The sequence below is a fragment of the Molossus molossus genome, unplaced genomic scaffold, assembly GCF_014108415.1.
Source record: "Molossus molossus isolate mMolMol1 unplaced genomic scaffold, mMolMol1.p scaffold_m16_p_12, whole genome shotgun sequence".
Lineage (NCBI taxonomy): Eukaryota > Metazoa > Chordata > Mammalia > Chiroptera > Molossidae > Molossus > Molossus molossus.
Window position 1 is genome coordinate 9,850,550 of NW_023425347.1, and position 21,130 is coordinate 9,871,679.

The window sequence follows — 21,130 nt, forward strand, 5'->3', positions numbered from 1 at the left end:
CATAGTTGTTGCTCTGCAAATGTTTGTGGAGGTAATGATTCCATTGCCCACTAAAGACAAGGTGCTCTCTGAATACAAGGATGGTAATGAGACTTTGTAGCCCTATCACTGGGTCACACTAAATGGAGTGAAAAATGCTACTGAAATGACAAGGTATATGTGGGCCAGAAGCACGGAAGTATTCTAGAAAAACCTCTTACTTGCTTTCAGGATGTATCTTTCCTGAATGAAGACAGGCAGTACTGAACCTGTGTTAGGTTGTTCTACCCACAAACATTTTTTTATCCTCACCCGAGGACATTTTTTCAATATTTTGTTCAGATAGAGTGGGAGGGAGAGAGGGAGAGAGGAAGGAAGGGGGGAGAGAGAGAGAGAGAGAGAGAGAGAGAGAGAGAGAGAGAGAGAGAGAGAAACATCGACGTGAAAGGGACACATCGAGTGGTTGCCACTCACAGGACCCAACCAGGGCTGGGGACAAACTGCAACCGAGGTACGTGCCCTTAGCAGGAACCGAACCCAGGTCTCTCTGGACCACAGGCTGATGCTCTAACTGCTGAGCTGAACTGGCCAGGGCCACAAATTTTTTAAAGCAGTTGTTTGGTATTATTTTCCATATTAATTTTAGAGCTACATAAGCAGATACTCATGGTGTCATTGGGAAATAAACCATCTATTTAAAGTATTAATCGTTTGTGTGAGGGATATTTTTGTTACCAAACACAACAGATATTTAAATATCTGTTAACCAAAAGAGTAAATGTTTCTGGAGAATTTTAACACACACGATTACTTTTACAGAATTAACCATATGTGTATTTTGTTTTTAACTGCTATACATATTAAAGATTTAAAGGATGAAAACATTGCTTTACTCAGAAATATGAGAGATTTTAAAACTTAGATGATATAGTTATTTTCTGTTATTCTTCGAATTGCCTAACGAATTACTCCTACAAAATAATTCTTTTATGTTTTTATTTTTTATTTTAAATCTTAAAGTAAATTATCTTTAATATATTTGAGATAGGTTGAAATAAACAATTAAGGTACTTCATTAATGACTATATTAACGTAGTCCCTTAGTTTTTCTTATTCTTAAGTAATAATAAAGAGAAGAGCTGTCTCCAAGAGAGTGCGCAAGGATATAAACAACTTTTGTTTTTGTGTACTATATGACTTGAATGTCCTACATAACGTGGAGATTTTGAATTGGAGAAGTCATTTGATAGGAAAGTTTTTTTTCCTCCATAAAGTCCCTTAGAATTAAGGATTTTAAAATTCAAACATCGAACAGGTACCCAGTGAGAACATGCAAGCCGGGCTCAGGAGCCAGTAACTTGGGCTGCAGCCTCAGGGTGTTATTGAGGTTCTACTTCGGGAGGCCTCTGTAGAAATTTGAGCGGTTCCAGCAGCTTGCTGGTGATCTTTTTCCCCAGGACATAGGTACTCAGAAGTGGGCTGAGACTTTCTCTCCATTCATGGGCCATAATTTTTTTGATCCAAGGCTTGATATTCTCCCAGCCCTTCCTCGCCTGTTTAAAATCCCCCAGGGACACGCTTGGCTGAGTTACTTTTGTGGGCAAGTGCCTGTCAGGTACGTTGTTTGAGGGTAATAGTTCACGCATCACTTTCCTTACATTCCAGTACACGTTTGTACTTTTCTATTAAAATAAGCAGGATGCCCTTTTCCAATTCTGAGAGGTTATTTATTAGCAGATTATGTTGTTGTTTTGCATTTTGTTGTTTTGCATTTTCTACTCTATTTCTCCAGGCTGGTAGCTATCCTGCAAACTACAGCTACAGCCCCATGGCCACAAAGCCTGGGAGCTGCCTTCCCGAAACAACTGCTTTTAAAAACTGGATTATCTTACTTCGTTCTTTTTGTGAATTCAAATATATAATCGATCACCATTCAACAAGTATAACATTTACAAAAATGCTGTTATTAATACTTTTAAAAATAAGATTTAAACTTCACCAGTGCTATCCTTTAGGGTTGGCTGCTGGATATTAAGTCAAAACCAGTGGATTTAGGAGGAAGATGGCTGAGGAAATAACCTTAAACACACCACATGTGACCATGAGCTTTTCAATTGAAATAAGCTCCAGGAGAAATTGTTTAGGAAAACTTAGTTCCTTCTGAGGAGCTGGAGTATCAATTCCTCTTGATAAGAATATAAAACATGATCTCTCCCTTCTCTATGATTATCAGGGAAGCTAAAGTGTCATGTCAGCAGGCTCCCTGTAGGAAGAGGCCTATGGCTCCCTCCTGATTTAGGTGCTGAAATTAGAACTTCACTCCAGGAAATGTTAAGAAGTCAGGAGACTGGTGCCTAAAGGCATTAGTCGTTTAGCAGGCCACAACAGGAAGTGTCCACTTGAAAAGAGAGGACATTTGAAGCCACACTCTATAACTGTGTATGCTTGAGGGCTTGATCAAACAAGGTTTAAATTAGAAACCAACAAACATTTGTTGGCACCTCCTGTATAATAAATAAGTCCTGTGCTAGAGGTTTCCACATGCATTATCTTACAAGGAACAAATCTACTTACACATAGAAAGATTACAGTAGCCAAACTTGAATTAAAGTGGAGTAACCTTTGAGGAAAGAGGTGGACGACCTGCCTACACCACCTTCCTACGCATTTAATAGGTAGCCTCAGGCTGAATGATGTGATTGTCCAGACAGAATGGTTCCCTAGTTTCTTCCTTGAGGTGAGCTCAGAGCTCAGTGGTCTGTCCTGGGACCTGAGGATGCTCTAGATTCTAGTCTAGTTTTAGGCATGAAGCCCCATAGAGAATATACTCTTGTCCAGCAGCAGCTGTCTGTTAATGAGTTGGTCTTCCCAGGAGAGTTTATTTTAAAACTTAGAAATGTGCAGTTATTCGCCAATCATTGATGTAGACTCAAGACTTTTTAAAAAGGGGTATTTCATTTGCCATGTGTTTGAAGAGCCCAACCCTTTTCTTAGAGTATGGATCATTAATTGGAGTTCAGTTTTGTTTAAAGCATACCCATAATACATCATCTACTAATTTTGGTTTGGATTTCTTTAAAGTGATACTTACAAACCTGAGTGCACAGTTGTTCAGTTTATAATTCTTCCCATTTTCTCACTTCTGTTGATTTGACAATGATTTAACCTTTGGAGTTTTTTCAAAGTATTAGATACAGTTTTCTTTGAAGCATCAGCTTGCCTTTTGTAATCATATCTCCTGTTTTATGTAAAAATGAATTAAATATGATAACAGATTTAACTGGCCTAAGAAGTTAGCGAATAAAACCAGCCAGCTCTTGACCATCATGTGTCCCCGCAGAAGGCCTGTGTGGGCTATGTAGAGCCCATGCCTGACTGCTGAGCTCTAGTGTGCTTCTCCAGACTTCCCCTTCTTTGAGAGTTTTATGGTCTGTTCCAGGACTCGGAGCAGTGTTGACCCATTGTGCCCACTTCAGAACCCTTGTGATTGTTTATTTTTCTTCTTTAACTTGTGCGGCCCCCCACCTATGGTGCCCAGGCTGGCAGCATCAGCAGCATCTGGGAACCTGTCAGAAATGCACGTTTCCAGGCCCTACTCACACCTCCTGAACTGGAATCTCAGGTGTGCCCAGCATTCAATTTAATAAGCCCTCCAGGTGGCTCTGATGCTCACCAAGTTTAATGACTTCTATCTATACTGTGTTGTATAAGTTTGTTGTTTTTAGAATAATTTGGGAATTAAATACAAATACACTATTACATTTTTCTGTTATAGTATATTTTAGATTCTTATAGTTAAGTATATTTAGTTTCTGTTCTTTCTTGAGATTGTTTAGTCTTAGCATATCTTGATTTAAAAGTGTCTCTAGGCATTTTATAATTTTTAAATGATTATTTCAACATATTTAAAAAATTTGAGTGACAGGAAAACATTATAAAATTATTGCAACGTCTCAAAGTAAAAAAGGAAAAGTGCCCTGCTAGTGTGGCTCAGTGGTTGAGCATCAACCCATGCACCAAGAGGTCGCAGGTTCGATTCCTGGTCAGGGTACATGCCCGGGTTGTGGGCCTGAGGACATGCAAGAGGTGGCCAATTGATGTTCTCTCTCATCAATGTTTCTGTCTCTCTTTCCCTGTCTTCCTCTCTCTCTAAAATCAATAAAGAAAAAAAAGGAAAGTAAACTCATCCAAGTTCTACCTCCTCCTCCTTTCCAGAGATAACCACTGTTATAGTATATAACACTGTTTTTTCTTCCACCAATTGGATAAACATACAGATCTTTTAACTGTATCAATGGGCTCATACTTGTTATGTGGTTCTACAACTTAAGTGTTATTTTAATTTTATGATACACCTTGGATCTTTTTTTTTTTCAATCCTCACCCGAGGACATTTTTTCCATTTTTTGTTCAGATAGAGTGGGAGGGAGAGAAAAGAAGAGAGAGAGAGAGAAACATCGACGTGAAAGGGACACATTGAGTGGCTGCCACCCCCACGACCAACCAAGGCCGGGGACAAACTGCAACTGAGGTACGTGCCCTTAGCAGGAACCGAACCTGGGTCTCACTGGACTGCAGGCCAACACTCTAACCGTTGAGCCAAACTGGCCAGGGCTTGGATCTGTTTTTATATTCACACAAATAGCTTTAGTGTCAGTGTTTAGGTCAGTATTTCTCAGCAGGGGGCACTTTTGACATTTGAGCCTGGCTGCTTCCCTGCATCCTGGTCCTATTAAGATGCTAGTAATGGCCTCAGGCATCATGACAAATCATTGTTTCTTGTTCCCACCTGCCTACATACCCACATTCCCACAAGGAACTGTGTCTGGGTACATGCATTAGGTGGGAAGCACAGTTGTAGACACTTCAGAGTTTTTACCCCCGTGAATGAATACAGTTGACCTTTGGGTTGGAACTATGTAGGTCCACTTACATGTGGATTTTTAAAATAAATATATTGGAATTTTAATTGAGATTTTCTTATTGTGAAGTAATCATACCAGTTACATTCGGATACCTTAAAGCAATCATATTGGTGCTGCTTTGTTATCAGTGTGTAAATCACTGTACTTGTAAATAAATATGCATTTTTTCACATTATATTTTTTTGTTTTTTAATCCTCACTTGAGGATACTTTTTCCCATTGACTTAGATAGTATTGGGGGGCGGCGGGGAGAGAACCATCAGCGTGAGACATATCGATTGGTTGCCTCCCGCACAACACCGACCTGGGCCGGGGGTTGAACCTGTAACCAAAGTGTGTGCCCTTGATTGGGAATCGAACCGCAACTCTGTTCTGTGGGACAACACTCTAACCACCGAACCAAACTGGCCAGGGCTTATCTTTTCATTTTTGATGTTTAGGATTAGTGATACATATAATATCCACAGTGTTTTGTGTCATGTAAGACAACATTGATGAAGGTATTGATAGATGATTCATCTTGTAAACAGATGACATAAATGTATGGTATCTATAAATATATATAGTGTGTATATATACACACACACACACACACATCCTCTTTGATATGGACTCATACTACATAAATTGTTCTGGTATTTGAATTTTTCACTTAATGCCATATCTTTTAAGACTCAAATCTCGGGGAAGGGGGGAATCAGTGGGGGGAAAAGGAGAAACATCTGTAACAAAAATAAATAAATTAGAAAATTAATTAATTAATTAATTAATTAATTAAAGACTCAAATCTCCACCTCACTTTTTTTGAAATTTCAAGCTTGATTTTTAGTTTTTTGATATAATTTCAAACCTAGGGGGAAGTTGCAACGCCAGTACAAGAAAAACCGATAATTCTCTTTATATTCACCAATTGTTTACCTTTTGCCTCATTTACTTTCTCCTCTCTTCTCCCCCCAACCCCTGTGTGCACATAATATATATATCATATACATTTTTTCCTTAAACCATTTGAGTAGTTGGTGACTACTGGCTATTGTAAACAAGCCTAAAAGTACAAGGGCTATAATTGATTTCAGATTTTTATAGATACTGACAAATTACTCTGTAAACAAGCCATAAGATTTGAGTGCCCGTTTACCTATTCTCAGTCAGATGAGAAGGTAGAAAAATGGTATCTCATTGTTTTAATTTTTAAACATTCAAACTCTGTTGCGGGGCAGAGGGGCATACTTTAACTTTTTCAAAATGTGAAGACTTCATGAAGGTGCATGTTGTCATTGGTCAGGGACCACACTAATCTCTTCATGTGTGAGTTACAGTGTGCAAACTACTAAAGGGAGCATTTCAAAAGAGGTAATTGACTTTTGGTTCTCCTAGCATCTAGTCAAGGACTGAGACTTTTATGCCAGGGGTCAGAATAAATCCAGCGCCATCTAATGTCAGTCTTAAGGGATTTAACAAGAGTTTAATGAGAAAACAAGTTAATTTGCATTAATTTTGTGGTTCCTGCTCAGTTTTAACTATACCAAAGTGTACTTTATTAATTGGAGTTTTATAATTTAAAAGAAATTTGGACTTCTTAGGTCATGTGTCAAAAGAGAATCTCTCTGACTTCAATGTCTACTCCTCTTAAACTTTATTTATAATTGACTGGTACAAGGGCACAAGAAAGAAAATCATATTGAAATTTCTTCTTTTTAAATGTTTGCTTTGGTTGCTGCCTACTGGTGGGGCCTGTGAAAAAAGTGCTTTTCTTCTATATCCTCATTTTTATTGCTGTAATCTGCAGCAGGGTACTGGTCTTCTAGAATATTCCTCTAATGTCATCCTGTATTTTTGGATTGAGAGCAGCTACGCATGCACAGTATATGTAAGCCATCCAGTCTGAGTTCTGAGGTGCTATTCTGTTGCCTTTGTTTTAAGTGTCAGTGGGAAAATAGGGTCCACAGTACAACCTACTCCTGACTTCTGTTTAGCTATTCTGTGTTACACTGGTGAAAAGGACTTTTTTAAGCATAGTTCACAGTATTCATAATGCTGTATTAGTCGGGACTCATCCTATATCAAGTGAATGAATCTGAACTCAGATTGGCTTAAACAACCAAACAAAAATGGCATCAGTTGGCACACTCTCCACCTCTGGGCTCTCTGCTTCATTCAGGCAAACCCTTCCTACACAGAAGCAAGGTGCTGTCAGCTGTCTTAGCAGGCATCCTAACCTCTTAGCAAAACATGCAGAACACAGCCTTCTCTTTCCCAGAAGTTCCAAGGGATGGGATCAACTTCATCCAAACTCTGATTCCCCAAGGGAAATCCAGAGTTGCTAACAATAGAAATGGTAATAGGAACTGCTGTGAACAGTCTTGACACAACTGAAATTACTGAGTACATTTAAAATATAATTAATACTGCTTTCCTAAGGCACAGAATATTATGTGTTAAATAATCATAGTTTGAATAGTAATAATTTCTCATTAATACCATATTTCAGCTTTTAGGTGGTCCTCTCAAAGTACATAATCACCTCACACCACGCTTGTGTGCCGGATGTTTCTCACCATGAGACTGAACTTTGTATTTGACTTTTCACTTCCTATTTTTGAATCTAACTTGAGTGCTATTCCAAGTCAGTTACATTTTTTTTTTTTTTTTTGTCCTATATTGGTTTTAGAGAGAGAGGAAGTGAGAGGGAGAGAGACAGAGACATTGATGAGAGAGAACATCGATTGGTCACCTACTGCATGCCCCCCACTGGGGATCAGGCCCACAACCTGGGCATGTGCCCTGACTGGGAATCAAACTGGCTTCCTCTTGGTTGACGCTCAACCACTGAGCCACACTGGCCGACCAAGTCAGTTACATTTTAAATCACAAATGAAGAAAGGCTGTTTAAAAACTCAGATTATCAGAAACCTCTTAAAGGAAGAAGACACTAAGGAGGCAAATTCTCCAAGGTGCTTTTGTTTTGCATATAGAAGTCTTAACCAAGGTGGCTTGGACACCTGGACTGGAGGAAAGAGAGCTGATTTTCTAAGGAATTTCTGGGAGAAGAAATCCTGGTGGAAAATGTGCAAGGAAAGATCCAGAATGGATGGACAAACATAGTATTTTACATGGTAAAATGGGAAAGCACTGTGGTAAACATTTTAATCTTCTCCTTTAGAATTTTCTACATTGTTAAGTCCAATTGTTTCTATGTAATTGGTGCTTAATTAACATTTGTGTGGGAATGAAGGAGCTGCTAGAGGGATTTCTATTTCTACTTTCATTATTCCTATTTTCTAAAAATAGCAAGAGTGACAAAGAGAAGATTTTGGGGGTAGGTGGGAGAAATTGCCAAGGAAACGAGCTAGGGCAAGTTTTATGCTTGCATGCAAATATGGAATGATGATATGTGATCCTTCAAGCTGAAAAACTGTCGAAAACTTGTATAGGTTAGTGGTGCAGAAAATATTTTAAAATTATCAGTGAATAATTTTGCTGTGTGACAGTATCCAGGAGGCAACTTCATAGATAATAACTAGGGCCCTTCCCCCAGATTTATTTACTGTAGAGCTCACTGTCACCAGAATGAGTTTCAGAGCAATAGAGCCTTTCCACTGTCTTGGGCTCTTGGCCATTTTGAGACAGAAATCACGTCAGTGTGTGATTCTGAATTTTCTTATTGTTACCCCCAAGCTACAGCCTCTGAAGCCATTTCTTTAATTTATCCGAGTTGGGCTGGTTTTCTTCCCCTTATCTGCCCCACCCCCCCAACTTAGTAGTACACCTGTAGCATTTATAGCTGTGTCTTCATCAAATTTTCAAACATTTTCAACCTCCTGAAAGAGGATTTCCAATTTACCTTCCTTCTCTCACTGACATCCAGAAACCTGCTCTGCAGTACTCCTTTGCTCATAGCTTCTGGAGTAGAAAGTACTCATCTAATGGTGCTTCTAGACTGGCAGTGGGGGAAGTGAAAGGCAGTTGCTTCCAAGTTCATATGAAAGTCCTTCCTTGTTGAGGCTTGTTATTCTAACTCTCCTTGTTATTGTCTGATTGACCAGCCTCATGATCCTATTTCAGCATTCTTCAAAGACTTGGGCTCCTGAGTCACTCAACAACCTCATCTCTAATCCTGCATTGTGCTAGACAGACTCATTACATTCATCTGGTACTACACCTAGTACTAGTCACCACACCTAGTACTGTTAATGAATGCCCATTTTACTGATAATTCTAGGCTGAAAGTGAAGGGATTAGAATTCATTAGCCCCTTTTTCTCAGGATTCTACGTTTTTAAAAACTTGTTTTCACCTTGATTGTCACTTTCCATATAGGCTGAACATCTGGAGAACACGTTCCACAGTTGCTTGCTCTTTTCCTTTCCTACTCACTCTTCAGTCTGGCTCCTGTCCTGTATCACTCTATAGGTATTCAGTGCCCTGGCCACTGATCACCTCCCAGTTACTAAATCTGGTGCTTCAGTTTTCATCAGAAATGCTCACTCTGAGCCACATTTATTATGATTCACTATGTTTTTGTTTGTTTTCATTTTTAATTGTGGTAACAAATCAAATATTTTAAGTATATAGTTCAGAATGGTAAGTACATTTATTTTGTATATAACAGGTCTAGAACTTTTTTATTTTACAAAGCTGAAACTCTGGATCTATTAAACGCTGATGTCCCCACCCCCACCCCAAGCCGTTGGCAACCACCATTCTGCTTTGTTTCTGTGATTTTGAGTATTAGATATGAGTACTATGAGTAGAATTTTTGCAGTACTTTCCTTTTGTTACTGGCTTACTTCATTTAGCTAATGTTTTGAGGTTCATCCATGTGGTAGCCTGTGACAGGATTTTCTTCTTTTTAAGGTTGCATAATATGTATTTTATGGTATGTACCACATTTCCTTTTTTTTTTTTTTTTTTTTTAATTTTTGTATTGTTGAGACTATTACAGATGTTCCCCATTTTTTTATCCCTTTCCCCACCTCTACCCAGCCGCCCCCTCCTTTGGCCCTCACCACACTACTGTGTCCATGGGCTATGCCTATGTATTCTTTAGCTAATCCCTTCACCTTCTCTATCCAGTTCCCCCTACCCCTGTGGTTCTGTTTTGTTCATCAGTTTATTTTGTTCATTACAGTCCACGTATTAGTGAGATCATATTGTATTTTTCTTTCTCTGACTGGATTATTTTGCTTAGCATAATAATCTCCAAGTCCATCCATGGTGTCACAAACGTTAAGATTTTTTTTTAATGGCTGCATAGTATTCCATTCTGTAAATGTACCACAGCTTTTTTATCTACTCGTTTGCTGTTGGTTACTTGGGCTGTTTCCATATCTCAGCTATTATAAATAATGTTGCTGTGCATATAGTCTTTTTCAGCATCTATTGATAAGATCATGGTTTTTATCTTTCATTTGGTTTATGGGATATATCACATTTATTGATTTGCAAATATTGTACCATCTTTGCATCCCTGGGATGAATCCCACTTGGTCATGATGAATAATTTTTTTGTAGTATCTCTGGATCCAGTTTGCTAATATTTTGTTAAGGATTTTGGCATCTGTGTTCATCATGGATACTGGCCTGTAGTTTTATTTCTTTGTAGTGTCTTTATCCAGTTTTGCAATTAGGATTATGCTGGCCTCATAAAATGAACTTGGAAGCCTTCAGTCTCCTTGGACTTTTGGGAATAGTTTGAGGAGAATAGGTATTATATTGTCTTTGAATGTTTGGTAAAACTCCCCATGAAGCCTTCTGGGCCTGGGCTGTTGTTTGCTGGGAGAGTCTTGATTACCTCTTCAATTTCCTTAGTTGTTATTGGTCTGTTCAAGTTTTCTATCTCTCCCCAGTTCAGTTTTGGGAGACTGTGTTTCTAGAAATTTGTCCATTTTCCCTAGATTGTCTAATTTGTTGGTGTATAATTGTTCATAGTGTGTTTTGATGATCCTTTGTATTTCTGTGGTGTCAGTTGTTACTTCTTTTTCGTTTCTGATTTTGTTTATTTGGGTCCTCTCTTTTTGTTTCTTGGTGAGTCTGGCTAAGGGTCTCAGTCTTGTTTATTTTTCAAAGAACCAGCTCTTTGTTTCATTGATCTTTTGAATTTTTTTTTTTTTTTAGTTTCTATGTTCTTTATTTCTGCTCTAACCTTTACAATTTCTTTTCTTCTACTTCCTCTGGATTTTTCTTTCTGTTTACTTTCTAGTTCTTTAAGTTGTAGGATTAGAAAGTCAATTGGGAATTTTTCTTGTTTCTTGAGGTAGACCTGTAGTGCTATGAATGTCCCTCTCAGAACTGCTTTTGCTGCGTCCTATAGATTTTGTGTTGTTGTGTGTTCATTTTCATTGGTTTCCAGGAATTTTTAAATTTCTTCCTTGATCTCCTTGGTAACCCATTTGTTGTTTAATGACATGCTATTTAGCCTCCATGTGTTTAAATGTTTTTGCTGTAATTGATTTCTAGTTTCATGCCACTGTGATCTGAAAAGATGCTTTATATGATTTCAGTCTTCTTGAATTTGTAGAGACTTAGTCTGTGTCCTAACATGTGGTCTGTCTTCGAGAATGTCCCATGTGCACCAGAGAAGAATGTATGTTCTGCAGCCTTGGGGTGAAATGTTCTGTAACTATCGCCCTGGCCGGTTTGGCTCAACAGTTGGAGCATCGGCCCGCGGACCACACAGACCTGTGTTTGGTTCCCACTAAGGGCACATACCTTGGTAGCAGTTTGTCCCCAGCCCTGGTTGGAATTGTGTGGGTGGCAACCAGTTGATGTGTGTCTCTCTCTCACATTGATGTTTCTCCCCCCCCCCCCCTTCTCTCTCTTTCTCCCTCTTTCCTCCCACTCTACCTGAAGATAAATGCAAAAATAATGTCCTTGGGTGAGGATGAAAAAAAAGAGAAATGTTTTATAAATATCAATTATGTCCAACTGATTTAGTTGGTCATTTAAGGACTCTGTGTCCTTGTTAATTTTTTGTCTAGAAGATTTATCCAGTGGTGTCATTGGGGTGTTAAAGTCACCCACTATGATTGTATTGCTATTGATCTCCCCCTTGAAGTTCTCCAGAAGTTTTAAAATATATTTTGGTGCTCCCATATTTGGTTTACCAGGGTTATATTCTCCTGTTGGGTTGATACTTTTAATATGGTGTAGTGACCTTCTTTGTCTCTTCTTATGGCCCTTGTTTTGAAATCTATCTCATCAGATGACTATTGCTACATCAGCTTTTTTTTCATTTCCATTTGCTTGGAAAATTATTTTCCATCACTTCACTTTCATCCTGTGTGAGTCTTTTGTTGTGAAGTGGGTCTCTTATAGACAACATATATATGGGTCATGTTTTCTTATCCAATCTGCTACCCTGTGTCTTTTGATTGGAGCATTAAGGCATTTACATTTAAGGTTATTATTGATAGATACTTATTAGTTGCCATTTTTATTTTATGCCTGTGTTTCTCTTTTCTGTTTCTTCTTCTTACAACAGTCCCTTCAGCATTTCTTGCAGTGCTGGTTTTGTGGTAAATTTCTTTAGCTTTTTTTTTTTTTTTTGGTCTGTGAAGGTCTTTATTTGTCCTTTAATTTTGAATGATAGCCTTGCTGGATAGAGTAGTCTTGGATTCAGACCCTTGCCTTTCATTACTTTGTATACTTCATGCCACTGCCTTCTGGCCTGCAGTGTTTCTATTGAGAACTCATCTGACAGTCTAATTGGAGTTCCCTTGTAGGTAATTTTCTGTCTTTCTCTTGCTTCCTTTAAGATTCGTTCTTTGTCTTTAATGTTTGCCATTTTAATTATGATGTGTCTAGCTTTAGGTCTTTTTGACTTCATCTTGCTTGGGACTTTCTGTGTTTCCTGGACTTGTGTGACTTTTTCCTTCACCAATTTAGGGAAATTTTCTTTCATTATTTCTTCAAACAGGTTCTCTATTCCTTTCTCTGTTTCTTCTTCTGGTACCCCTATGAATGAATGTTGTTATGTTTTGTATTGTCCCAAAGCACTCTTAAACTCTCTACCTGCTTTTTAATTTTTTTTCCCCATCTGCTGCTCTGTTTGGGTGTTAGTTTGTTTTTTACCTTTTCTTCTAATTCGCTTATTTGGTCTTCAGGTCTTCAGCTTGTAATCTACTATTGAATCTTTCTAAGGTATTTTTCATAACAGCTATGTCATTCTTTATTTCCTCTTGACTTTTATTCATAGCTTCTACCTCTTTTTTTAAGCTGAAATAGTTCCCACTGAACTCTTCATAATTCTTATTAAGTTGCTTGTAGTTCTCGCTAAATTGTTTGAGCATTCTTAAAGTCATTGCTTTGAATTCTTTATCAGACAAATTGTTTTCTTCCATTTTCTGTAGCTCCTTTTCTGGTGATTCCTTCTTTTCTTTCATTTGGGTGTTGTTTCTTTGTCTCACCATTTTAGCAGTCTGGTAGTTCTAGGCCTGGTTAGGGATGTTGGAATGTGTAGGCAGGTCATTGTGTATCAAATAAGGCAGCTGTGCCTCCCAGATCGTTTTGGTGTATGACACCTCTTGCGTGCTGTGGGTCCTGGAGGATTGACAACTGGTGGTTGGTATTGGTCTGTCGTGCAGGTCTTGGCTCCCTGAGCCTTGCTGCTTCTTGGGCTGTGGCACCACTCCTGATCAGCCTCTGCTGATGCCTCTTGGGATGGGTCTCAGCTGCCGATCTGTGCTGCTGTTGCCTGGGGTGTGTGGGTCCAGCTGGTATACTGCTAGGGTGCTTGGGCCCCGAGCTGGTGCACTGCTGGGGTGTGTAGGTCCAGCAGGTGTGTAGCTCCAGCTGGTGTGCTGTTGGGGTATGTTGCTGCCTGGTAGGGGTTAGCTTCCGGTTTACACTGTTACTGCTGCTGCTGTTGCCAGGGGGTGCTCTCAGCTCCCAATCCTCTGCTGCTATTGGGGACTGAGAATGCTCTGCCCTCGGGACTTTGCTGCTTCTGGGAGAAGGACTCCACTCCAAATCCGCTCCTGCAGTTGTCAGAGGCTGGTCTTGCTGCTGCTTGGGCTGGGGCACCACTCCTGATCAGCCTCTGCTGATGCCTCTGGGGATGGGTCTCAGCTGCCAATCTGTGCTGTTGCCTGTGGATGGATGTCCGCTCCCGAGCCTCTCTGCTGCTGGGGGTGTGTCTTGGCTCCTGCGCCTCACCTCAGCTGCTGTTGGGGGTAGGGCTCCACTCCCACCCAGTCACTGCTGCTGTGGGGGATGGTACTCGGCTCCTGGCTGGTTGTGACTACAGCAGTAGGCACCTCGAAAGCACCACTACTATGCGTTGGTCTGCATTGACACATTGGGGTCCCCTGGTCCAATGGTGCAAGGCGCTCCGGTGGACTCAGGTCACTCGGCCCTAGATGCTCCCTGCTGCCTCCTCCCAGAGAAGACCGGGGATCTTCCAAAATGGCAACGTAGGAAGAAGCTCCCTGACCAGCCACTTACCGTGGTAGCCGGCTGCTTTCTGTCCACAGCACAGGAACCTTTTGCCCCATGTTTCTGCACTGCTCAAGGTTGCTCGTCCACACTCATGTCCACTCACATTCTCACACACTCACCCTTGCTTCCGTCCTGCCTGCTGCCATCTTGAAATTTTTTTCTCCTGTTGTTTTCAATTCTTCTGTTGTTACTCTTACTGGTTTTCTGTTTTGTTTTGTTTTTCACCTTGTCTTCCAAATCACTGATTTTATCCTCTGTTTCATCCAGCCTACTTTTAATTCTTTTCAGTGTGTTCTTTTTTTAATTCTCACTGAGAATATTTGTGTGTTTTTTTCATTGATGAGAGAGAGAGAGAGAGAGAGAGAGGGAGGGAGGAAGGGAGGGAGAGAAAGAAAAACATCAATGTGAGAAACTTTGATCAGTTGCGTCCAGTACATGTCCCAACTTGCAACCAAACCCACAACCGTTTGGTTCACAGAACAATGCTCTAACCACTGATCCATACCAGCAGTGTCTTCCAGAATATTCTTGATGTCAGAATGGTGTTTTTCATTTCCAACTGGTTCTTATTTATGGTTTCTGTGTCCTTTTTTTATGCTGATATAATTCCTACTAGGCTTCTCATAGTTCCATTGAATTCTTTGAGCATACTTATAACCATTACTTTGAACTCTATATCTGATAAATGCTTGCCTCCATTTCATTTAGCTTTTTTTTTTTTTTTTTGTGGAAATTTCTTCTTTTCTTTAATTTGGGCATTGTTTCTTTGTCTCCTCATTTTTAATCTCTCTTTATGTTTGTTTTTATGTGTTAGGTAGAACTGCTGTGACTTCCAGTCTTTGTGGGGTGAACTTATGTAGTAAGTGTCTGTGGGACTCAAAGATGCCATCTTCTTGATCCCTGAGCTGGATTCTCTGGGAATGCCCTTTTATGGGTTGTTTGAGGTCTCCTGTTGTAAATGGTTCTTGATTGTTGTTGTCTGGTTCATATGTAGGAACAACCCTCAGGGTGGCTGAGTGTAAGGCTCAGCCAGACCATGTCCTGCAAGCTGTTGTACAGGTGCTGACAGAACAAAACAATGCAAGAAGCAAAACAAAAACATATTTAAAAAAACAACAACAGCAAAAGCCATCATAAAAGAAAAGAGAATTAGGAAAGAGAACTAGAATAATAAAGAAAAAGAAATATGGGAAGAAAAAAGAATATGAAAAGAGCCCTGGCCAGTTTGGTTCAGTGGTAAAGAGTAATGGCCTGTGGACTGAAGGGTTGTGAGTTCAATTCCCAGTCAAGGGCACATACCTGGGTTGTAGGTTCTATCCACGACCCCTGGTCAGGGTCTTGCGGGAGGCAACCAATTGATGTGTCACTCTCACATATCCCTCTCCCCTGCCTTGCCCCTCCCTCCCTCCCTTCCTTTCTTCCATTGTATCTGGAAAATAAATGGGAAAATATCCTCCAGTGAGGAGGATTAACCCAAGGGAGGGGTGGGGTATGAAAAGAAAGGAGAGAGAAAAAATAAGAGTAAAGAATAGGAAAAGGAAAAGCAGTAAAAAAGAAAATTTTTTTAAATTATTGAAATGATAAAAGAGGAAACATCGAGTAAGAAAAGGAAAGAGAAAAAGATAAGAAGAAAGAATAAATAATAAATAACAAGAAAACTTTTAAAAGTGAAAAAATAAAATTATGCAGGAAAGAAATGTGGAGTTTGTCTCTGCAGAGTTTAGTACTTGCTAGGATCTCCTTTGGATCCTCCTCTTAATGGTGTCTGAAGCTAACTATTTTATATACCACTTTTGGGCATCCTGGTAGGTACTTTGGTGCTAGCCAGTATCAGAAGCTTGTCCATGTTTATTTTTCGGCGACATGAATGAAATTTCAGTTAATCCACAGTTTGTGGCTGCCTACACTGGACTTGACTGTGTATGGCAGGGACGATGCTGTGCTCCAAGGCCAACTTTTTAGCAGCATTGGGCCTAGGGGTGTTGTGGGTCAGCATGCATCCAAATCCACCTCAGGATCTGCCTCTGCCTGCTGGCCACCTGTCACATATAGTCACTTAAAAGGCTGTTTCTGAAAGGGCTTTTAGCAGAATTGGGATGATCGGACTTCTTATCTCTTGTGAGGGAGAGGTGCCATTTAAACTTCAAGGAAGGTGGTTGATGTGTTCCCCCGTCCCAGCGCCACACATCTGAGTCTGTCTTGGAATATTTTTCTGACCTTGGCAGGGTGGAGCCCCTCATAGGCAGGCCTATGGGGTCTGCTGGAAGCTAGGAGTTTCTATCAGCTCTCCCACCAGGGGGAAGCACCTGTCAGGTTCACGGGAAAGTGAAGCTATGGCCCCACCCCAAAGCCTGTCACTGATGCCTTTTGAATACCCAGACCTGTAGGCTTGGCCTCTGCTGTTGCATCCTCAGCAAGGGTTGAGATGCAGGGTGTATCACAAAGGATTTCAGAGGGTGGGGTGAACTGTATCCCAGAGGTCGAGATTATTGCCTTTTCCCAGGCTACTGCTAGGAGGGGCTTGTGCCTCTCAGGAAAAAGAGCTACTGCCATATTGGGGGTGGGAGGGATGACAGCACAGGTACCCTGGCAGCCGCTCTTCTGCTCTTCCACGTCTCTCCCCAATGCCTCCCAACCTACTCTCTCCTTGGGTGACTCTAGTCTGGACTGCCTTCCCTCTGTCAAAGCCCAGGGTAAATGGCTGTAAATGAAAATCCTGTGCTCTGGCCCTTTTTTAAAATGTGGCTTTGTTTCTGGCAGGCTCTGTCTCTTTCTGGTGGCTAAAAGCCCTGCCGCCTTTCACAGCTGGATGCTACGCGGGTGCTGTTTCTGGCTCTGGTGCTCTGGGCTGGGGAGCCCAGCCTGGGGTTCAGGCTGCACTCCTCTTGGGGGAACTCCTCTGCAGCCAAGATATCCCTATGCACCTTTGGTTGGCATGCTGCCTGTGGGAGCAGGGTCTTCCTTTCTTGCAACCTCACCCTTCCTACCAGTCTTGAGGTGGTTTCTCCCCATCCTTGTTTAAAAGTCTCCTATTCAGCTAGTCTTCAGTTGGTAAGTAAGGGTGAATGTTCCCCAATTTAGTTTTATTTCAAATTTGTTTCCGGTAGGAGGTGCGAGAAAGATCCACCCATTCCCCTGCCACCTTGAAAACCCCTACAATAATTTCTTTATCCACTCATCTTTCGATGGACATTTGGTTGCTTTCACCTCTTAAGTTATTGTGAATAATGCTGTACTAAAAATGGGTGTACAAATATCTCTTTGAGGTCCTGCTTTTGGATGAGTACTCAGAAGTGGAATTGCTGGATCATGTGGTAGTTCTGTGATTAATTTTTGAGGAACCTCCATACTGTTTTCACTAGCAGCTGCTCCATTTTATATTCCCACCAACAGTGCACAAGGACTCCAACTTCTCCATATCTTCACCAACACTTCTTGTTTTGTCTTTGTTTTTAAATACTTGTTTCTGAAACCCTACTCTTCTTTGTTCATCTTTTAGATTTCTAGCTGTTTCCTTTATTTTTTTAATCTAAGACAGCAGAAAAGATGATTTATTATACACATTACATTCAGCCATAACTGAGAGCAGAGCTAGTGCAGAATGTCATGGGTCTTGGGCAAAGAACCAAAGAGCCTGTTTTTGTTTTTTGTTTTAAATATGTTTTTATTAATTTTTTAATTTTTATTTTTACTTTTAGAGAGAGAGGAAGGGGGAGAGAGAGAAACAGCAGTGTGAGAGTCATTGATCAGCTGTCTACTGCACGCCCTCTACTGGCGATTGAACCCACAACCCAGATATGTGCCCTGACCAGCATCAAACTGGGACCTCTCAGTCCACAGGGCAGCGCTCATTTCACTGAGCCACAACTCCCAGGCCGAGACTATTTTGGTATGAGCCAGGTGGGTCTGTTAAAGGCAGTTGTGGCAATCATATGGCATGTATGTTCTGGATCCCACTGAGAAGTTCTAGACAGCAGGCATTCAGTCCAACGATTGGTACCAGTGTCTCTGGCCCCTGGCTCTCCTTATTTCTGCTCCTGTGGCTTCCACAGGTGCACAAGCTAATGGTTTATTTACATGTCTGCCTCATCTTTCTTTTGTACTTCAGTCTGCTCATTTGCTGCTGCTTCTACCTGGTTCTTGTGGTGCAGAGGTATCTAAAAAGATGGCACTAAGGTCGAGGTGTCTGTTTTCAATTGCTTTTGTGGCTGTTCTGCCACCCTTTAAGTGGCACCGTTCTTAAGGCTGCCATGGCACCTGTACACAGAAGGATATTTGTTTGGTGCACTGGGCCATCAGGGGAACACTATTTGAGCAGTTGCTTGGGTCATGGGCTACTCATTTGGGTTTCCAGCTGACCCAGACACCACCATCACCACCACCGCCGTCCACCTAAGCACTTAGGGGCCTTCTTCCCAATCAGTCAAGTCAGCAGGCTGTACTTCTGTTCCCAGGCCCCTCTACTTGCACATGTTCTTTTAAGTGGAGTTTACATTGCCCTCTTGACTGCTTTATCCCCAGTGTACAGGTAACTTCTTGAAAATAAGACCCAAGACTTTCATGCTAGTTTTTCGACTACCTGCCCCCTGGTAGGTGGCCTCTAAATGTGTGAATAGCATTTTCTTCTTTTGTGGCTCATCTTAACATGACTTTTCCTAATTATTATTTTATTGGAAATTAATACAGTATTTTATCTGGGCAAAATCTAGTAAAGAATTCATTCAACCTCAGGAAACAAATCCTGTGATTAAAGCACTTTTCTGACTGTAAATTGTGCACAGCTGTTTGCATTTATCTGGGTGCTAAAGGGAGAAGAAGGCTTCTATTTACTTTCTCCCAAGGAGTCTGGTTCCAGTGGAGCCCTTGGCTCACCTCACCTCTTCCACTTCCCATGGCTTTTGCCTCTGCAACTGACTGTGCTTCATTTATTTCACTTGGCTTCAAGTAGTAGTTGGCTTCTGATTAACTATCTTTGGTAACTTCTTGGTTCCTGAAACAATTTTTCCTGTGGTTGTAAGGCATGGTGGGTGTGGGTGTGTGTGTGTGTGTGTGTGTGTGTGTGTGTGTGTTAATCCTCACCCTAGGATATGTTTGTTGATTTTTAGAGAGAGAGGAAGGGAGAGAAAAAAAAACCATTGATGTGAGAGAGAAACACCAATCTGTTGCCTTCCTTACATACCCTGACTGGGGATGGAAGCCTCAACCTATGTATGTACTCTGACCAGGATTCGAACCCACAACCACAGGGAAATTTCTGGGAGTTCTCTGCCTCTTTATCATACACTTAGTGAACATTTACTGTGTGCCAGGGTCTATGCTGGATGCTGAGAATTCAGAGCTCAGTAAAATACAGCCCCTGATTTCTAGGAGCTCATAACTTGGTAGGACAGGTGTTCATGAAAGTGCCCTTGTTTCTGACTGTCAAAGTCCATTTGAATGGCATTGTGGTTGACAGAGTCAAAGGTGAGATGAGCTATACCATGCTCACCATGGTGTTAAAAGTTCAGCCCTGAGGTTATAGGCAGCATTCCTTAAGGCAAGAGGAGTATACCAGACTATTGATAAAGAGATTATAGTAAGCTGATCCTTGGGCAGACCAATTCTTGCTGAAATGATGACATTTATTGAGATAAAACTTTCTATAAAAAAAAATAATAATTACTCTCAGAAAGTAAATAACCATCTCCCCCAGTCATAAGGATCTAATGTAATTGCCTCTCAATCTAGAACCATAAATAGGATCTGCCAATGCATTCAAAATATGAAATATTAAGAAAACATTTTAAATCTTAACGTCCAAAGCATTTTTTTTACTCTAGATTATTTTCTGAACCATGTATTTGCTTTTCAAAGCAAGTGAATTAGTTACTCATCTTTCATTCACAATGCTCTCTCTTTCCCCTCCTGGAAGATGACAATTTAAAATCAGGTTTATTTATGATAACCTCTGGTCTGCCCTCGATTATACATTATTAAAGAGTTGTTTTGCTCAAAGTTTTTTTTTTTGATGGAAGCATACTAGATTCTCCAAAAAAACTCCTTTCTACCCAATTATCTCAATCATAGTTATCTCTAATTTCTGCCTGCAGTTTTAGTTTTTATTTTGTGTGGGTGGCAAGGGGAGGTAGTATATTGACAGAAGAGAAGACATAAATTACTTTGTCATCCTACAATTGCAGATTGTGCTCATGACCATATTAGCCAGTTGGAATGCAGTTGTGTATTGTAGGTAGCTTCCTCCACCTCTGTGCTAGGAAATAATTGTCACAAATACCATGCACTGAAATAGAGACATTTAATTACTAACAGATCTCCTCAGTCCTTGTGTCATCAACTGTACCTCAGTGTGAGTTCCCTCATCTCAGTTACTGTTTTAAGAAGTTAACCAGTTGCCCAGCCGGTGTGGCTCAGTGGATTGAGCGTTGTCCCCTAGACTGAGAGGTTCCGGTTCCATTCCCTGTCAAGGCATGTGCCTAGATTTCCAGCTTGATCATCAGCAGGGTGCATGCAGGAGGCAGCTGATTGATGTTGATGTCTCTCTCTCATTGATACTTCTTTCTACTTCTCCCTGTCTCTCTTTAAAAAAAAATCAATAAAAACATTTTAAAAAAGAAGTTAACCACTTCCCCTAAAAGGCCCAAGATGTACCCCCAACCCCAACCTACCCCAAGTATTACCTGAATTTCAAAAGTAGAAGTTGGGTAAGCAAATAGTAAACCCATTAGCATTATAAAAATAGTTGCGTATGACAGTCTTAGTGAACCTGGGTTTAAAGAATTAGGAACTAAC

At 40.6% G+C, this 21,130-nt stretch overlaps 1 protein-coding gene across 6 annotated transcripts in view; it reads left to right on the forward strand.

Moving 5' to 3' along the window:
• The window catches only part of CDYL (chromodomain Y like), a 243,172-nt gene that overhangs the window by 108,297 nt on the left and 113,745 nt on the right, over nucleotides 1-21,130 (forward strand). The window contains exons 2-3 of one of the 6 annotated variants that reach the window (XM_036257537.1): nucleotides 3,518-3,601; nucleotides 7,880-8,020. The exons of 4 other annotated variants lie outside the window; for them this stretch is intronic. In XM_036257537.1, coding sequence (XP_036113430.1) covers nucleotides 7,996-8,020 — 25 coding nt within the window. In that variant the 5' untranslated portion in view covers nucleotides 3,518-3,601; nucleotides 7,880-7,995. The remainder of the gene's footprint in view (nucleotides 1-3,517; nucleotides 3,602-7,879; nucleotides 8,021-21,130) is intronic. One more of the 6 variants, XM_036257539.1, reaches the window with a different exon arrangement.